Consider the following 20,100-nt stretch of genomic DNA (forward strand, 5'->3'; position numbering starts at 1 on the left):
CTATGAAGGTGTTGGACCCATGCCTGGGAACTGCGATGGGCTGCATGGGTTCAACCGCCTTGCCCCCCAGCAGCTGAGTCCTGATAAGATGGATGTGTGTGGGTGATTCCCATGTCCTAGAATAAGGCAGACAACCTGTTCTGGGAGGGGTTGCACTCCCCACTGAAGAAGGTTTATAGTTTGCAAATACTCCTGGATTCCACTCTCTTACTGGACTGTCCCAAGGGGCTTCTGTGGTTAATTAGCCGAGAACCACTGAACAACTGATAAGAAATTTTAAAGCTCTAACCTACCGTATTTTTCGTCCCATAGGATGCTCTGTCCCATAGGACACACAGTTTTTTTTGGGGGGGGGAAATAAAGGAATTTCCCCTCCCCCTTTATTTCCCCCCAAAACCAGGTCGGGGAAACCAAACCAGGTCGAGGAACAGTGGGATGGCGGCGCTGCGCCTCCCCGCTGTCCCCCGAGTTTGTGGGGCTGGCCGATGTCTGCCCGAAGCGCGGGGCGCTCTGCTTCAGGGCACCCCGCGCTCCGTGCAGCAGGCTGCTATCCGCAGCCTAGGGAGCCTTGTGGGAACTCCTTGTGGGAACTTCAGCGAAAGCCTGTATTCGCCCCATAGGACACACACAGATTTCCCCTTCATTTTTGGAGGGGGAAAAGTGCGTCCTATAGGGCAAAAAATACGGTAGTAATCCGGTGCAATTGGAGTGCAAATGTTCCACTAACAAAGTTTGATTTCTTGCTAACTGGGAATAATAAATATTAAATTTAGGGGAAATGGAACCTGCAATGCCAGTGTGAAGGTCAATTGTATTTCAGAAGCAATACTGGATACTGACCAGAAGTGACCCTTTTTCTGTTGCATAATTAATGAAACAAAAGATATATGGATAACAATTGCAAGTTTGTGTGAGACACACACACGCTTCAAATTAACTTAGTGGGGCTTACTTACAAGTGAACATGAATAAAATCAGGCTGCCACTTCCTTTACATACTGTAATAAAACTACAACTAAGGTTAACTTTGTAATTCACAATCTGAACCACAAGAGGGCACCAAACAAATATGCAGTGACAATAATGTAACAGTTAACACTAAAAAGTATGCTGGTACCTACATAATAAGGCCAACTGCCCCTCTCCCCCACCCCATATTGCAGTCAATAAAATGACAGTTGTTAAGAGATACAACCTGAGCACTCAGCAAATAAATTATTGCAGGATGGTTTGCAAGAAACCCCCCACACATAAACTTAATAAAACAACAGTAAAACAACAGAATGTGATAAATGAAAATTGGTGAACAGAAGTTTCACAGTATTTATTTATTTAAACCGTATACAGCCCTTCATCCAAAGATCACAGAGCAGTTCACAACATAAAGATACAAAATGAGAACACAAAATACATAACAAAACCAACAAACCAATACCCACCCCCAAATACATTAAAAAGCTTATTGTTTTATCAGCCAAAGGCCTTGTTATAGAGAAATATTTTTGCCTGGTGCAGTGGATGAGCCTCACCCTGGGAAAACCTCCTTCAAGGTGTTTCCCTTGCTGATCAAGGTTCTCCTATGCCAGGTAGGTATGTGTTTGATGGTGTTTGCAGATGCTTGAATTGTGCCCACCATTTACAGTGGTACCTTGGGTTACATACGCTTCAAGTTACAGACTCCGCTAACCCAGAAATAGTATCTCGGATTAAGAACTTTGCTTCAGGATGAGAACAGAAATCGTGCTCTGGTGGCGCGACAGCAGCGGGAGGCCCCATTAGCTAAAGTGGTGCTTCAGGTTAAGAACAGTTTCAGGTCAAGGACGGACCTCTGGAACGAATTAAGAACGTAACCAGAGGTACCACTGTATATGTAATTTTGGGTTTTTCTGAACAGTGATTTCTTCTCCCCTCCCAGCTTGTCCAGGTACAGGAAACAGTGACTGTTCTGCTGATGCTTATGTTCCTGAGTATAGCAGTGCTTAGGGTTTGGGGGTTTTTTAGTATGGTTTTTAGTATGGAATGTTGTTGTTTAGTCGTTTAGTCGTGTCCGACTCTTCGTGACCCCATGGACCAGAGCACGCCAGGCACTCCTATCTTCCACTGCCTCCCGCAATTTTTGGAAAGCTGTCCAACCCTCCTTTGTCCATTTAAAATGTATTGGCCTTCTCAACAACCCTCTAGTTGCTTTCTCTCTCTGTGTGTCTGTGCAGCTAGATCACCTAGGAAAGGAACAGGGACCTTTAGTTCTCTCAATTTGGTCCTTAAGACTCACTCCTGAATCATATCATGAGGCACAGTGGTGGTGGTGGTGGGCCTGCTGCTGTACAACGCCGCTTCTCGTATCTCTGGCAGTAGCAGATAACTTCTCCAGCACCACCGGGGGCACCTTTTGCCCTGCTTTGCTGACTTCCAGGTTTTGGTGAAATCTCGCCAGAAGCCGCTTCTCCCATGGTAGGGGGACCCTCCCACCAGAAACTGCTGCTGCTTCCGCTTCTCCTCACTTCTCCAGCCCCCACATCACTAGAGAAGTGAGGAGAAGCAATGGGATTCTGCCGCCTGAGGTGCCTCGAGGGTGGTCCGGCCCCGGCAGTAAGGGAACCTTAGCTTCGCATACGTGGCGCCAAGTACGCGCACGAGACCAACCGCTTAGCGGGTGACGTGGCATCGCTCAACGGCTTCTCCGTGTCCTCGTGACTTGTGGAGGGGGGGTGTAAGGCGCGCCTTCGGGAAGTCGCGAGCAGGAGGTTTTTCTCGTGACTGCGGGCCGGAGGATTTCGGGCGTGAAGGGCCTCGTTGCCGTGGCAACGGCGGCGCCTGGAGGCAGGCCGGAGAAAGTTCCCCTAGGCCGCTCTTCCCCGCCCCTCTCGGCGACCACGTGACTATCCTCCGGCAGCCGCTCTTCCTTCAGCTTCCGGGGAAGAGTCGGATCGCGAGGAAACCGGAGGCGGGGGGAGTAGTTGTGGTAGTAGTAGTAGTAGTAACGGCGCGCGGGCATGTCGACCAACAATGTCGGCTACAACGAGCAGGCCGGGGACGCTCAGCCCGAGGTGGGCCAGGAAGCGACACCCACCGCCGCCGCCTCCTCCTCCTCCTCCTCTGCCTCGACGGCCTTCGGGCTCTTCAGCAGCGACACCAAGAAGTAAGTAAGGAACGGCCGGAGGCGGGGTGAGGCGCGGCTGGGGCGGCCGGGGGCTGGGCTTCCTCTCTCAGTAAGTGCAGGCGCTGCTTCCTTCGAAGAGACCAGACGCTCAGCCGCGCGTGGGTCTCTCTTCCCCCTCGCTTCCCAGCCGCCTTCCCACCCCAAATCCTATTAACAACTTCGGGGTCCTGAATACGGTGCTTTGTGAAACTTACTGCAAAGCGGGGTTGTGCCGTTATGAGTTGCTCTGCGACTGTGTGTGACATTGGGAGTTGGTCCCTAATAAAGTTACTGCCTTGCGGTTGCTTTCAGAGCTCAGTTGTTTCTCCTTTCAGATCAACACGGCTGCTTCGGATTTTCTTTTTATGCCTTGAATTGTGGAGTAAGGGAGAAGTCCGACTTCTTCCTACTAACGTCGTAAAAAGTTGTATACAGCATATCAATGCAAGGGAAGTAATAAATGACTGTAAGGAGAAGTGCCCCTTGAGAGCAGCATGAGAAACGCCTCAGGGACCCCTCTTCAGTTTTATGCACTTTATGCTGCAATCCTAAACGCACGAGGGAGTAAGTCACAGCGAAGTTGGTAGCGATTTCCTTCTGTGTAAACATTCAAACTCTTGTGCTCCTGGAGACACTGATAGCTTTGAAATCAGGGAGACACTGGCGGAAGTTATGTTGAGGGTGGGATTGGATCACAAGATTATTTTTGATTCTTCAGTCAAGTTGGGTTGGCCACAGTGGAGAGACTGGATAAACCTTTGATTCATGCTTGATGAAGGGGGTATTATTTCATATTACCGCTCATACTGGCCCATGGACTCTTTATATTGCCATTTCAGCTTGCCGATATTGGTAACATTTCATATTTATTGATGGGGCGGAGGTGGCAATATGCTTCCTCCCCTTTTAAATTTGATTATGTGGTGCTCTGTTCCCACGAGATCTTGGATAGCCTCTTAATGGTCTTCAAGTGTCCATTGTTTTAACAAATGTTAAAATTGAAATAAATTGTACTGGGAACCCTTTATTTAGAAGACTTAATAAATCATAAATTCTGCTATTTGTAACTTCAGTGTTTCACACAATACATTTTCCAGTAAAAACAAGTGCCACTTGTAGAATAATTTACTGGTTATAGCTTGATAATACTACTTTGTGTGCATGTGTGTGTACAAGTGAGTGATTAGTCTGTACTCTTGAAACATTGTAAGTTAGAAATGTTTTGAGTTCAAGAAGGTTGCTAGTCAGTGCTGTTCATTCATTTAAACAAAACAGAAGAAAATACTTTTTAAAGTTGAAGTTCAAACCATTTATAAACCTAGATGTATAATAGAACAGAATTATTTATACTTAATTTAAATCATGTAATTGAGTAATTTTGTTAGCTTTCTCTTCTGATAGGGTTCCTTCTTTTGCTGCTTTACACATACAGACCTGAACATGTGCCTTGGGATTAAGTCTTATGTAGTAATGTGTCATGTTCACAGGTGGCTTTTTGAGACCTTGCTTTCACAGAAGTGGAAACATAAACCCTAATCTGCTTTCACTTCTAACTAGTCTCCTACCTACAGTATGCTGCTTGTGTGCCATTATTTATTTTACCTCAGGCATAGTACTGCCTATTTTCAGTCTCCTATGGCATGGCAAGCTACTTTGAATCATGTATCCATAAAAGTGAGAAATTATTTTTACAACAAAGAGATGCTCATCTTGTAGTGTCAGCACCAGTGTCTTAACTTTAACTAGGGAACAGGTATTGTGGTTTACATTTTATTTGCTAATAACACAAATTGGGTGTTTGTTTCTTTATTAGAGAGTCCTAACACTCCCTAAATATACAGAAGTCGAAACACAAAAAATAACACTAAAATATTCACTAACAGAACCAGCCATAATGCTAAAAAGTCCAGTTTAGTAAAATACCCAACACCAGTAAAAAAATTAAAATTAATAAATGTACGGTAAGTTAATGTAATTCCCAAAACATAATTTGATAGCTTGCTGCCAACCATCCAGAAGTGTAGGCCTGGGGCTAGACACACTTTGTTAAACAGCATTGTGTGCTTCTTCTTTAACTTTATATAGCAGATATAGGAGAAGCAAGTCAGAATTTGGATTGCAGCAAAGAGGGAGGGTTTTCTAGCCTATTCCTTCCACACTGTAGTTCTGATAAAAATCGCCCCTCCCAGATACTATTTGCATCAAGAAAGAATCTGCCATCCAATGAAAGCAGCTTTGTGTATGTGTGTTCGTGTTCAAATTTATTGAAGTGCTTTAAAAAACAACCCTGCCTTGGTTTTGGTCCTGATTTTTCTCCCCCACTACCCCAAAGCTGCTGTTTATTTTCTAAAAAAATCATGGCATTCCAAACAAGTTGTATTAATTTTATATTTAGTTTGGCCCTTAATACTTTGTAAGAAGAATATCTAATGTGGCCCTATGGTTTATATGATAAATTGAGATGAGATGAGCCGTTAATAAACTTGATTACTGAAGAACATTGAATTGGAATATTGTATAGGCTGAAAGTGATAAAAAATGCCATTTTGAGTTGGCAGATCTTGCAGGTAAATCTAAGGTCTTGAAGAGCTTTTACAGCAGGAGGCACATGCAGTCTCACAATTCATTTGTTATGTAATCTGTATTGGCAATCTTGTTTAAGTTGGCATTTAATTACCAAATAAGATTTCATTACATTCTGTAAATTGGGAAGTGTGGTTAAAACGTAATTGTGTTGCTTGTTGTTCGTAATCTAGTTGTTTCCTTTCTTTATATCCAATAAAATGTATCATTGCAATTTGGCATTTTCAAAGAGGCACTGTTGCAAGTGAAACATTTGCTTCTGAAACTTTGGAGTTTATAGAGAAGATTAAAACAACAACACCTTAGTAATTATGATCTTTCAAGGCAATTTTAGATTGTATTGTGAAACAGAATTTAAAAGGAAATGCTTATTGTAACTTAATTTTGGATTGCTGATAGCTCGGTCTCAGTTATTTGACTACTATTGGGGAGCTCTCTGCAGACTCATTGGCTGAGAAACCAGACCACCCATGTAAGGGGACCTGGGATCTCCCTGTTCTCAACAGTGAGTCCTTTGACCACAGAGGTAATGGGGGACCTGCAATGGCCTGTCCTAGAAGCTGCAGTGCTCCCAGAAGTATTGGTAAGCATGAAAGGAAGGGAGGGCAACTGCTCATGCCTCCCCCCCCCCAGGATGCTGTCATTTACCCCAGAGTGACTCACCTGGCTGGATCAAGCTCTGGGGCCAACCTGCAGTCCCCATGTTCTCCCACTTCCTACAGGCCCATTAGGGTCCTCAGGTGGTGGATTTCCCTGGCTTTAGAAAGGGGACACTCCTTCAGGGCGCAACCATGGGTGCAGATAATGACAGATGCGACGCTCTTGGTGTGTGGACCCCACACAGAAGATCAGTATGTCCAAGAAACCTGATCCAAGGAGGAAGCCAAATAACTCATAGGTTCGTTGGAACTCGGAGCACTCAGACTGGCCCTCTCCCACTCTGAGAGGCTGGTGGAGGGCAAGCACAGGCTGATCCTTTCCAACAGCATCGCCACCAAGGCATATATATGTAAAGAAGGTGAAAGCAAGTCACAGGCCCTTGTGCAAGAGGCAACCAGCCTCCTCTCCTCAGTGGAACAGTATCTAGAATCCCTATCAGCAGAGCATGTAGCGGGTGCCCCCAACACTTGAGCAGACTGGGTCAGCCACCTGCAGACAGAGTGGATCCTTCACCCATAGATGTTCTAGCAAATAGTGCTAGACATTGTTGCTAGTCCAGAAAATGGAAAGGTAGAGTTCTTCTTCTCCTGGTTCAGGACCCAAGAAGCAATGGGCATGGATACCCTGACGTGGCTGGCTGGGGGTGGGGCTTCTATATGCCTTTACTCCCATGGTCCTAATCGCTCCAGGGGTAGTAGCTCCCTTCTGACCAAGGAGAGCCTTGTTTGCAGAACTCATGGCAAACTCATGAGTTCTTACTCAACAGGAAGGATCTGCTGTTGTAGGGTGAGGTCCATCACCCAGCTTAGATTGGCTACAACTCTACACCTGGCTGTTGAGGGGGAGGGCCTAAGGCAGGGGTCAGAAAACGTTTTCAGCAGGGGGCCAGTCCACCATCCCTCAGACCTTGTGGGGGGCCAGACTATTTTTTGGGGGGGGCAATGAACGAATTCCTATGCCCACAAATAACCCAGAGATGCATTTTAAATAAAAGCACACATTCTACTCATGTAAAAACACCAGGCAGGCTCCACAAATAACCCAGAGATGCATTTTAAATAAAAGGACACATTCTACTCAATGTGAAACACACTGATTCCCGGACCACCCACGGGCCAGATTCAGAAGGCGATTGGGCTGGATTCAGCCCCCGGGCCTTAGTTTGCCTACCCATGGCCTAAGGCAGTTAGGACTAACTGACTGGGTAACCTCTACCCGTCCTAGCTTCCAGTGTTAGAAACTCAGATATATAAGCTAATTGCCAAATGGCACCTTAAATCTAGGTTATGTTTGCCACAACAGAATGCCTCTGTGCCATTCCCCAGCCCAGCCCAGTGACTTTTAAAATTGCAATCCATTTCATTTCTATACCAATTTATATTTTAAAGAAAATCTCTCAAAGCAGTTTACAACACATTAAAACATCAAATAAATCAATCCAGAATAAAACAAATTCAAGCGTATCATAATATGTGCGTGCGCACACAATATGCAGAAATCACAATGTTGGAAAACTGAAGCCAGCCCATGCTTCTCTCAATTCCTGCAGCCCCAATAACTGCTGGCTCAGCTCCTGCAGGGGGCAGCGAATCACAAGAGCAGGTGCCAGCAAAAATCACGATGCGGCAATATCCATGAAGCCAGCCAATAGCTCCATCCTTATTTCAGACATTGTGATATATTGGTATATCTCAATGTTTAGCTTGTGATATATCACAATGGTGAAAACCAGATATTGCCCAGCCCTACTCAGGGGAGAAAGTGGGGTGCCTTAGGAGTTGACAGAGACAGAGAGAATGGAGTGACAGAAGGGGCACATGTGCACGTATACATGCAAACTGAGATCCAGTTAAATGAATTATCATTAAATTGCATGCTTTTTCATGGGTTACCTCCCCAGACATCATCAAATCATGGTTCATATCTGTTTATGCTTCAATGACTGAAACATAAAATCCACAGATCAAGTGAATTCACAGACCATGGTGCAGAAATACAGTTCCACGTTATGGATACTCATAATTTTTACATGGGATCCTCTAAAAATGTCATCAAATTATTGGTCACCTCTGTGTTCATATATATATGTTGGGTAATTTGTTGTGGTTTAGTTGCCATCCTGTGCAAAAATCATTGGATCCAAGATTCCATCCAAGCACCAAATCTGTAGGGTGGTTGTTTTCTGTGCTGTCTATCAGTGATGCTGTTTTGGGGGAACTCTGTGTCAAAAGGAACTGTTTTAATTGTGCTGAATCTGACTTTTACCCATACCCTTTGGGAAAAGCAAAGTAGCGTGTGCACTTTCTGTCTGGGGGGACAGGAGAAGCATCCAGAGAAGGTGATGCCATGGTATACACTCAAAATTATAAATATGTCCACAGGGTAGACAATTGCTGCCCTATATCCTTGAAGATAAGTGTGGAATGATTGAATTGGATTGCATTGAAAAGTAAGAGTGTTTCTAGAACTTGAACCAGAGTTGAAGAACGTCATCAAACTATTCAGTATGCAGTACTTCTAACAAATACTTTGATTGCTAGAACTAGACCAACCATGTCAGGAACACAGAAATGAATAGCAAGGCTTGTTCACCTGAGGGTAGAGTGATATGATGAGAAAGCAATGGTTCAGATCTCTTGGTAGAATTGAAAATTCGTTTTAATGTCTGAATAGTATTGATAGAAGTTCCCTTAATCAAGATGTAATCTGGCCATTTAAACCAAGAACCACAAGCTTTATAAAAGATCCAGATGTCAATAGCTCATACTGATCCTTCACGTAAAGTTTATTTGATTGGAATATCTTTAGGAAGAGACGTATAAAATATTTTAATGTTCAGCTGATTTAAGGTGGAACTGATTTTCTGATTTTACAGATATTTTGGAATGTTTCTCATACAAGAGTGTTTATTCTTGCAAGCAGTTACTGTTCTGATTCCAAATTAAACGTGTTCTGTCATATTTAAATGTGTGAATTTTATAAAAGCCTTTCTTTTCCTTACCATTGGAAACTGCACCTTAACAGCAACAGTAAAAATGAAATATTTAACCAAATGTCAAAATTTGGAGGCATATTATATGGAAAGTGCATAGTGGTAGGTAGAATATGTGAACATTTCAACAGATGGCAAAATTTAGAAGAATAGTGTTCAACTTCATGAATTTGCATCTTTAGACTAGATTCCTGCCAAACAAAATGTGATTGTAATTTATTGGAGCCTTTTCCCTTTTCAGAGTACATGTGTACTAGCAAATGCAGCAGGGTAGCAAACTGCCTTTGAGTTTTGCAAATGGCTCCTTTGCTGAGAATGGATTGAAGATGGTGTTTCAGTACAATACTGATTCCTGAGTTTAATGCTGAAAGAGACTGAATAACTTACTTCTGTTGTTATACAGGATTTATATATAGAATCCTTTAGTGCACACTGGGCATATGTATCTTACTTAAAAGTAATGGAAATGTATAGAAATAAATGATTGGATTTATTTTAGAGTAGTCTAGCCCTGATATTTATATGTGATGCATATACTGGTTCATTGGCATGTTTACCATCAGGGCCATCTGTTAGTATGGCACTGTGCCTCCTACTATAGTAGTATGCCAGTTTCATTAGGCACACAAGCCAGAAAGGATGAATGGCTTGGATGGAATATCCTATAAAGTAAGCCCTTAATGAATTTTGAGCTAATAAATCTGCGTGGTCCAATCTGAGTCTCAAACTGTGGCACAATATTAGCAAATAGAATAAAATGATAGAAAATGCCTGTGATCTGATGTGTGGGTAGTATTAAGGTGTGTCTCAGATGAGGTTCTAACTGGGCAATCCTAATGTATTGAGGAACTAGGATTGTCCACATTGTGCCTCCATGTCCATGGATTAGATCAGGCTTCCTCAAAGTTGACCCTTCAGATGTTTTGAGACTACAATTCCCATCATCCCTGACCACTGGTCCTGCTAGCTAGGGATCATGGGAGTTCTGGGCCAAAAACATCTGGAGGGTCAAGTTTGAGGAAACCTGGATTAGATAATAGAATCACAGAACTGTAGAGTTGGAAGGGACTCTAAGGACCAACCCCAGCAGTGCATAGGTCAATGTGTATGCACTGACATTCCAACATCATGTTAGTCACCTGCTCATTCAGTGAGGTTTTCCCTTCCTTTCTTCTTCCACACACAAAATCTACTTCAGGGGATATGGGGACCCTCCAGAGCATATTTTAGGGAAGCACAGGGTGCTAGAGGGGCAGAATATAAACCAGAAGACCAATTGCAAGCTGACGTCCGTGGCACAAGTGGGTGGGTATCACTGGATGTCACTCATGGAGTCCAATGTGCATAGGCTTATACCACCTGTTTATCTTAGAAAAATCTGTGGCGCAAACCTGCAAGTGATGTTGCTTACGATACAGAAACATCACGGTCCTTTAGGTCAGTGGTTAACTGAAGAGAGGGACCTGTAGAATTAGAAGGGGGTCCCTGAGAGTCAACTAACCTGAACCCCTGCAATTCCTGGCAGGCAGCCGCCCCCTGCTCAGCAGCCACCCCTTACTCATTTGTCTAACATGGTAGCCAGCAACAGAGCCTCCATGGCCAGGGGCAGCCCGCCCACCCCAAGGAGCTCTGGGAAGAGAGGTGTTGCCAAGTCCCACCCACCCATCAGCTGGCTGCACACCATGTCTCCGCTGGGCCTGTGCTGTGTGTTCTCTCAAAGGGGCACTACCGCTAAGCTAAGCCTCCCATTCTACGTCACTGCTGGCCCGCCAATCAAAAGATGGGGCCTCAAAACATATTGGTGGGTTTCAAGTGGCCTCCTGGACTCCTCCCCCCCCATGTACCCTTGTATTAGCAGCACTCATTTGCTGTTGAGGGGAGAGGGGACAAGCAACTAACCAGCAAGAGATGGAAGCTTCTCTTCTGGATGGGAAAGGCAGAAGAGCTGTTGAAGGGCAGTAACAATTACTTATCCAACAAGTCTTGGATACTGTAGTACTTAAGTGTTTTTTTAGAGGAGGAGGAGTAAACCTTTTTGGCTGTGCCGGCATTGTGGGACTGCCTCCCGTCAATCACATGTCACATGATGTCCCCTCCTATTTTAAACTCCTGATATTGAAGATTTAAAAGAGGACCATGGAGAGACTTGTGAAAACTTTAAGACAACCCTCTTTCCTTTAAGATACCCCCCTTCTGTTTGAGCCTATGAGGGCTTAGATGGGAAAGAGGTGGGCTCTCATAAAACCCTTTGAAAAGGGGCTGTTGGAAGAAGCTGACCCCCTTCTTAAAACACTAGAAGGAGTGGGAAGGGTGGAGCCTGCAGAGAAGATTTTGGGGGTGGGGGAAAGAAGGATAGGATGATGTTCCATTGTGCAGGCCTAAATCTGGTAGTTAAACAGATCTGCTTTGAGTTCTAGCACCTTTATTATTCTCTAGAAACAATGATTTCTGTTTCTTTAACCAACTATTTGTGTAAAAAATATTTGCATGTTTTGGAACTGTGTTTTCCTCTTCAAGCACAGATTTCCAGAGTAAACATAACACAAAAATATTTTACATGCTGTTATATGCAAGTGTTGTTGGATACCTATGATTAGCTGTCAACCTGTTAATTGGTTGAGTGATTGCCAATAATAGTTTATCATAGATTATAATAACTTTTCCTCTTAGTGATGAAGAATATCTGGGATACTAATCTCTCACCTGTAATTGTAAGTTATAGTATGTTGGTCCTCCCCACCCCCCCTGTACAAGAAGCGAATCCATATAAAAAAAGTATAACTTGAATTGATGGACCTGGTTTGCAAGTTACTACTTTTAGTTTTTCTATCTTAATCAACAAAATACTGTTTTATCTTCGTATGTCTTCTCTACTTTTTGTTTGCTATGTTCCCTCCCCACTGAGGTTAATCCTGATTCTGCAGTTAAGTAAAATGGGATAGATTCAGACATGCCATTCCATGAATAGAAATGACTTTGATTCAGCAAACATCAGGGTGGGAATAGGAATCTCGCCCCCTTATTTCCCTTGCATTGCCTCACACCAATATGCTATTTCAGAGGATTCCTCATTCTATGACAGCATTTTTTGACTGGCTTTTCATTCTTTCTCAAACATTGCATCTAAAGAAATCTTTTATTTTTACCAAGAGGTGGTTGTTGTTTAGTCCGACTCTTTGTGACCCCATGGACCAGAGCACGCCAGGCACTCCTGTCTTCCACTGCCTCCTACAGTTTGGTCAAACTCATGTTCGTAGCTTTGAGAACACCGTCCAACCATCTTGTCCTCTGTTGTCCCCTTCTCCTTGTGCCCTCAATCTTTCCCAACATCAGGGTCTTTTCCACGGAGTCTTCTCTTCTCATGATGTGGCCAAAGTATTGGAGTCTCAGCTTTAGCATTCCAATCCCCTATAATGAGAAGAACATCCTTCTTTGGTGTCATTTCTAGAAGGTGTTGTAAGTCTTCATAGAACTGGTCAGTTTCAGTTTATTCAGCACCGGTAGTTGGTGCATAAACTTGGATTACTGTGATGTTAAAAGGTCTGCCTTGGACTCGTATTGAGATCATTCTATCATTTTTGAGATTGCATCCCAATACTGCTTTCACCACTTATTTGTTGACTATGAGAGCCACTCCAATTTTTTTACGGGATTCTTGCCCACAGTAGTAGATATGATGGTAATCCGAACTGAATACGCCCATTCCCGTCCATTTTAGTTCACTGATGCCCAGGATGTCAATATTTATTCTTGCCATCTCATTTTTGACCACATCCAGCTTACCAAGGTTCATGGTTCTTACACTCCAAGTTCCTATGCAATATTTTTCTTTATAGCATTGGACTTTCCTTTCGCTTCCAGGCATATCCGCAACTGAGCGACCTTTCGGCTTTGGCCCAGCCGCTTCATCAGCTCTGAATCTCATGTACTTGTCCTCCACTCTTCCTCAGTAGCATGTTGGACGACTTCCAACCTGAGAGGTTCATCTTCCAGTGTCATAACTTTTATATGCCTGTTGACTTTGTCCATGGAGTTTTCTTGGCAGGGATACTTGAGTGGCTTGCCGGTTCCTGGTCCAGGTGGATCACGTTTGGTCAAAACTCTCCACTCTGACCTGTCCATCTTGGGTGACCCTGCACGGCATAGCTCATAGCTTCTCTGAGTTATTCAAGCCCCTTCGCCACGACAAGGCAGTGATCTATGAAGAGGTAGTTGTCCAAATAAAGCATCTTTTAAAAAGCTAAATCCAGACAAAGTGGAAGTACTGGTTCTGGTAATCTTGGAGTGTGGGCATCCTATATTGGATAAGGCTGCAGCAGTTCCTGAGATTGATGCCCAGGTGGTGCTAGTGGCCAAGAATGCCTTTTTCCACTTGTGTCTTATATACTAGCTGTATCTTTTCCTGGGACAGCCAGACCTCTAGTCACTTCCGGGTTAAATTACTATAATATGTATTATATAATGGGCTGCCCTTGGTGCCAATTTGGAAAATTCGGTTGATTCAGAATATGGTTGCCTACATGGCACATCTCACTAAATTTCACTAAAAATCTCACTAAAAATGAATCTCACTAAAAACTTTTATCTGTTTCTCTTGCTAAAATTTGCTTCCAGGTCCAGTTTGAAGCAATGTTTTTTTTATTTTTAAAGTCTTAAATAGTCTTAAATAGTTACTCTCCTTCTCCAGGAGCTCTGTTGCACTTTAGAGGCCTTTCTCCAGGTATCTCTAGTGCACCACAGGTGGCAAGTGGGTCTCATAGATGGGGCCTCATCTGCTGTGGCACCAAGAATTCTGAAGGGCCTCCCTAAAAAGGCATGTCTCTCTAAATTTGTATTTCTGAAGGATGTTTAGAATGTTTAAGGATGAGCAGCAGCTTACAATGGTTACTGCTGCTGGTTTTGTTCTTAGGGCTCTGTTTTACTGTTCTAACATTTATAGGTTGCCATCTGTATATTTTAGAAAGGTGAGATAGAAAGCCAATAAAATATATAAATAAAATGAATTTGTTAGTGCTGAATATGGTAATGTCGGAATCATGCCACAAGATGTCACTCAAACAGCTGTGGTATAAAGTGATGGCAGAAAGTGTGCTTTGAAGCTTGAAATATTTTATACACATTGTGAATATGTTTTGAAAATGTACACACTGGGGCATATCCCAAGGGTGAGGGATGGCATTAATTATATTTTAGAAGTTTAGAATCATGCTTTGTTTAATCTGTGTAGCATTGCTGCAAGCTATCAATACTTTGGCAGAATGCTATTTTTATTGCATAAATAAAATGTCAGACCTTATTTGGTTTGTGGGGAAATATTTTTAGTGCAGTAAGTATAAAAGATGTAAATAACACTGTGATTCTCCAGGTCTGTTAGTGAAGAGTCCCTGTGCTGGTTGTGACATTCTTTTGACATGCCTAACATTTAGAAAATAGTTGAACGTACAAATGTTCATTGAAATTAATTGTTTCTGTGCTGACTTGTGGTCAGTTGCTTCCATTTTTAGTAGCTTAGTTTGACAAAGGGGATGTCTGGGTTTAAAGAGAAAGACCAGAAAGGCATGGAGCCTTTGGCAGTAATAAAACTGCCAATATAATAACCAGAGTTTAGGCTTGAATATGCCCCAATCCTAACCATTATTCTACTGTAGCCAAGTTTTTCTAGCAAGGCTAATAATAATAATAATAATAATAATAATAATAATAATTAATAATAGTAATAATAATATAAATGAATAAATGAATACATAAATGAATACATAAATAATTTATACTCCGCCTGTCTGGCTGGGTTTCCCTAGCCACTCTGGGCAGCTTCCAACAAAAGATTAAAATATATATTAAAACATCAGACATTAAAAACGTCCTTAAACAGGGCTGCCTTCAGATGTCTTCTAAACGCCATATAGTTGTTTATTTCTTTGACATCTGATGGGAGGGCGTTCCACAGGGCGCCACTACCAAGAAGGCCCTCTGCCTGGTTCGCTGTAGCTTCACTTCTCATAGTGCGGGAACCACAATAAGGCCCTCAGAGCTAGATCTCAGTGTCCGGGCTGAACGATGGGGGTGGAGACGCTCCTTCAGGTAGACAGGGCCGAGGCCGTTAGGGCTTTAAAAGTCAGCACCAACACTTTGAATTGTGCTCGGAAACGTACTGGGAGCCAGTGTAGGTCTTTCAAGATGGGTGTTATATGGTCTCGGCGGCCGCTCCCAGTCACCAGTCTAGCTGCCACATTCTGGATTAGTTGGAGTTTCTGGGTCACCTTCAAAGGTAGTCCCACGTAGAATGCATTGCAGTAGTCCAAGTGGGGGATATTGTTGGACTACAAGTCCCATCATCCCTGAGCTCTGGCCTTGCTAGCTAGGGGTGATGGGAGTTGTAGTTCAACAACATCTGGGGACCCACAGGTTGAGAAAGGCTGCTCTAGATGGTCTAGAACAGAGGTCAGCAAACTTTTTCAGCAGGGGGCCAGTCCACTGTCCCTCAGACCTTGTGGGGGGCCAGACTATATTTTGGGAAAAAAATGAACGAATTCCTATGCCCCACGAATAACCCAGAGATTTGTTTTAAATAAAAGGACACATTCTACTCATGTAAAAACACGCTGATTCCCGGACCGTCTGTGGGCAGATTTAGAAGGCAGTTGGGCCACATCTGTCCCTCGGACCTTAGTTTGCCTACCCATGGTCTAGAAGGATGTTATGGTCAATTGTATCAAAGGCCGCTGAGAGATCCAGCAGAACTAGGAAACAGCTTTCACCTTTGTCCCTAGCCCACTGGAGATCATCGACCAATGTGACCAAGGCAGTTTCAGTGCCATGATGAGGCCTGAATCCCGATTGGAAGGGTTCCGAATGGTCCACATTCCCTCAGACATGCTTGGAGTTGTTCAGCAACCACCTGCTCAATCACCTTGCCCAAGAATGGAAGATTTGAAACTGGGCGATAGTTGGCCATATTGGCCAGGCCTAAAGATTTTTTTTAAGAAGCGGTTTAATGACTGCCTCTTTCAGTGGGTCTGGGAAGGCTCCCTCACAGAGGGAAGCATTCAGCACCCCACAGAGCCCATTGCCCAGCCCTTCCCGGCTCACTTTTATTAGCCAGGATGGGCAAGGATCAAGGAGACAGGTGGTTGGTTTCACTCATCCAAGTGAAAGCTGTGTTACTGACTATAGTTAGTTTAGCTGTGAACTAGTGCTATGGTTAATACTGGGAAGGGAGCAGGGAGGTAGGCCACAGATTTCTCTAGGTTTCTACTCCTCTAGAGCAGATGTTTTGCATGCAAAAGGGCCCAGGTTTAATCTCCAGGTAGGACTTGGAAGGATTCCTGCTTGAAACCCTAGAGAGCAGCTGCCAGACAGTGTTGACATTACTGAGCTAAATGGACCAGTGGTCTCAAAGCTTTCACTGCTCTTATTATTTATTATATTTATATAACCACACATCAACAAACATCCCTTGGATGGCTTTCAGTAATAATTAAAACAAACAATAAGGGGGGGGGGGAGAATCCCTTCTTTGCAAAGAAGTAGCATAAAATAATTTACAACCCATATTTAAAGTGCAGTTCCTCCCAGAGCTGCTTGACTACCATTCACTTGAGTGCACTCACCAGCCACTGCCATGTCTGGGTTGAGTCTGTTTATTCAAGCTCATCCATTTCATTGCTGCATGAATCCTTCATTTAGGATGTTCAGAATTTTGTCCATTTTGATAGAAAAAAGTGAGTGAGCTGAGTGTTGTCTGCATGCCGGTGAGATGAATAGGTGGGTTTTTCAATTGACACTGAAAACGTGTAATGGTCAGTGCCAACCTTATTTGAGAATGGAGGGAATTCCAAAACTGGGACACTTCTAATGAGAATGTCCTCTACTGCAGTGGTTCCCAATTAGCTAAGTACTGCAGAACCCTTTTTGAAAATTTTGATATCTCTTTGGTAGTTTTTTGTTTTGTGAATAGTGCTTTGGACAGCTTGGGTTGAATAGACCTCCAGTTCAGAACCACTGCTCTACTGCATACATGTTTGGCTACATTCTCCAATGTTTACGTTCTAAATTAATTAATTATTTTATGGAGAGTATCATTAATAAAGCTAGATACTGTTTGGCTTATGTGTGTGGAAGATACAAAGAGACAACAAGTAATCAAGTTGTTTTCAGTGTTCATGGCTACTTTGCCCTGCAGATCCCTTGGAATACTTTACCTCTTTGGTTTCTGATCCTACTTTTCTTCATCCTACTTTTACGTTGCACTGGACTCCAAACTTCTACTTATCCATACCTATCTAGTCTCTCCTACAGCAATTTCATCTCCAACACCTTGCATATGGCAACTTTTTAGAATTCAAATGGCTTCCAATCCAGTGTAAATTAGGTCTTCAACTATGAAGAGAACCTGAAATCTAATTTTCATTTAGTTTGGCCCTTTGTCAGAAAAGTAATATTTATAAAGAGGCTTCAGAAACAAGGCCAAAATGATATAATTTTGCATTGATTTTTAGAATTCAGTATAGACATGAGGGATCTGTTGCATGTGATTTCATTTTTACAGCTATATAAAATTCCTGGTATGTTCCATAATTCTTGTTAAGTTAAAGTAAGCAGGCAATATAATAAGATTGTTTGTTGAAGTTGGCTGGTAAGATGTATTTCTGTAAAAGGAAATGACCTTTTATACAGTAGGCATTTTCTTCAAGTGAAGGGAGTGGGTATCCTGTTACCTCATAGGTTTTTTCAAACCACACTGCAATCTTGATCCTGATAAGTAGGTCTGGTTACCAGTGCACTTAATTCTTTTTTCTGAGTTAGAAGTGGAGCAAGACTCTTCGTTGGCTAAAATGAGTAGTTCTAGTTGCAATATTAGATTTATTCTTGAAAAAGCAGCATCTCTAGAAGTTACCTTAAAACCAGATCCTAGTTTAGAAGAGAGTGGGATCACTAGTACTTTTGAGCCATGTGAGGAAAACCTTGTTTTGTAAGTATTGGTAAACTTGCTGTTGCTCACCTGTCTTTTGTGATCTACTTTTCGTACAGTGCAGAATGACTAATAATCAATATTATACTGTGAATGTTATATTTTAACTATCTGAGCCATAACAATGTACTGTTATTGTGCACTAAAAATAACTCCTTCTTATTTAACTGAGCACGTCACCAAGAGGCTTAGATCAGCACTGAAGTGCTGTTTAGTACAAGCTAAATTAATTCCTTTATTTTTAGGCAAGAATTTGTTTGAAGTAGCAATTCATATTCTGTTGTTCTAAATCTCTTACAGAAATTTTTTTAATGCTTTTTAAGGATAACATAGAAAATGCCACAATTTTTAATGAAGTGATAATTCCTGCATTTTTCGTACTTCTTATCTCATTGATGATGATACGCAGAGGCGAAATCAGCTCAAACATAAATATAATAGCAAACTGGCCTCCTAAGTGTGTAGCATTTGTTCATCCAATCTTATAGTGGGCTAACTGATTTGGGATAGTACCTGGAATACTTTCTAAACAGAGTAGCCAGAATCCTAAAAGATCTGACACCTTGAACAAGTTGCAGGAAATATATTTGAGCTTTTCATATAGCAGTCCCACATGGTAAATTTCATTTAAAAGTGAGACACTTCACAGAATGTTAAGGAAATTAGGGGATGATGGAAGTTTTGTTTTTAAACAAACTCATGCAAGTCTTTGGTCTCTAAGAGAAGAATTATGTACACATCTACTCAGGACAGTAAGTGTATAAAATTTCAGCCTAAACTAAGTCTTTGGATCCTGGCCTAAATAAATGTACCACTATATGCCGATAGAGGGACATGGCCTTGTTTCCTCAGTGAAGAAGGGATTGGCAGTTTAAAAAACCTCTCCCTGTCACCTTCTTCCCTCCTCAGTAGTGTCTCTTTTTTTCTGTTAATGTGTGAGTGCAACAATGATTGTGTTACATAGACTCGCATTAAAGAGTATTTTCAACTTATTTTATGTTACTAAAAAGAGAGAAGGCTTCCCACATACTATTTCTTATGAACTTCAGCTATCCCAGTTTGTACCTAGATGAAGAAGAAAAAAATTACCCACAGTTGCCACATTGAGACAATTCATTGTTCTTTCTTTCACATTTTCTTTGGAAACATTGTAAAAATTAAGCCAGTCCGTGTCTTGAAACATGCTAACTTGGAGTTAGGTCTCCACCACCAGTATACTCTTGTGTGTATTTTAAAGCCAAACTTTCATTGCCACATTTGGTAAAATCAGTAGCAATTACAATTCATAAAGTGTTTGATTATTAGTATGAGCTTTTCTATGAAATGATTCCAATAGCTGGACACCCCAAACAAAATGTTCCTCCCATACTGCTACTTAAATTGATTATCCTCAGCCTTCAGAACACGTTATTTTTATTTATGCCTTCTCAGTCCCTTCCCCACCCTGATGGATATATTTATGCAACATTTTAATTTCCAGCATCCTCCCTCTTTAAAAAACAATTAGCAGCATTGTTGCAAAATTTGAAGTTCTGGGGCATGTTGGAACACTTTTTTGTATCCTCATTAGTAGGTTGTGATACAAATGACAACTCATTATTTCTCTTCCTTTTATAGAAATGAAGATTTGAAGCAAATGTTGGAAAGCAGCAAAGATTCTGCTAAGCTGGATGCTATGAAAAGGATTGTTGGGGTATGTTAGATTTTAGTGTGCATATAATATTGGCAGCTCTGAAAGTTGTATTTCTTCATGCA

General features: G+C 42.3%; 1 protein-coding gene across 2 annotated transcripts in view; it reads left to right on the forward strand.

Moving 5' to 3' along the window:
• The first annotated feature begins 2,149 nt into the window (after window positions 1-2,149).
• The window catches only part of AP3B1 (adaptor related protein complex 3 subunit beta 1), a 127,977-nt gene continuing 110,026 nt past the window's right edge, over window positions 2,150-20,100 (forward strand). Inside the window, exons 1-2 of one of the 2 annotated variants that reach the window (XM_083576036.1) lie at window positions 2,150-3,139; window positions 19,963-20,038. In XM_083576036.1, coding sequence (XP_083432162.1) covers window positions 2,994-3,139; window positions 19,963-20,038 — 222 coding nt within the window. In that variant the 5' untranslated portion in view covers window positions 2,150-2,993. Of the gene's footprint in view, window positions 3,140-3,454; window positions 3,557-19,962; window positions 20,039-20,100 lie in introns of those variants that run through there. The other variant, XM_083576037.1, reaches the window with a different exon arrangement.

Source organism: Podarcis filfolensis (genome assembly GCF_964270895.1).
Source record: "Podarcis filfolensis genome assembly, chromosome: 11".
Taxonomy (NCBI): Eukaryota; Metazoa; Chordata; class Lepidosauria; order Squamata; family Lacertidae; genus Podarcis; species Podarcis filfolensis.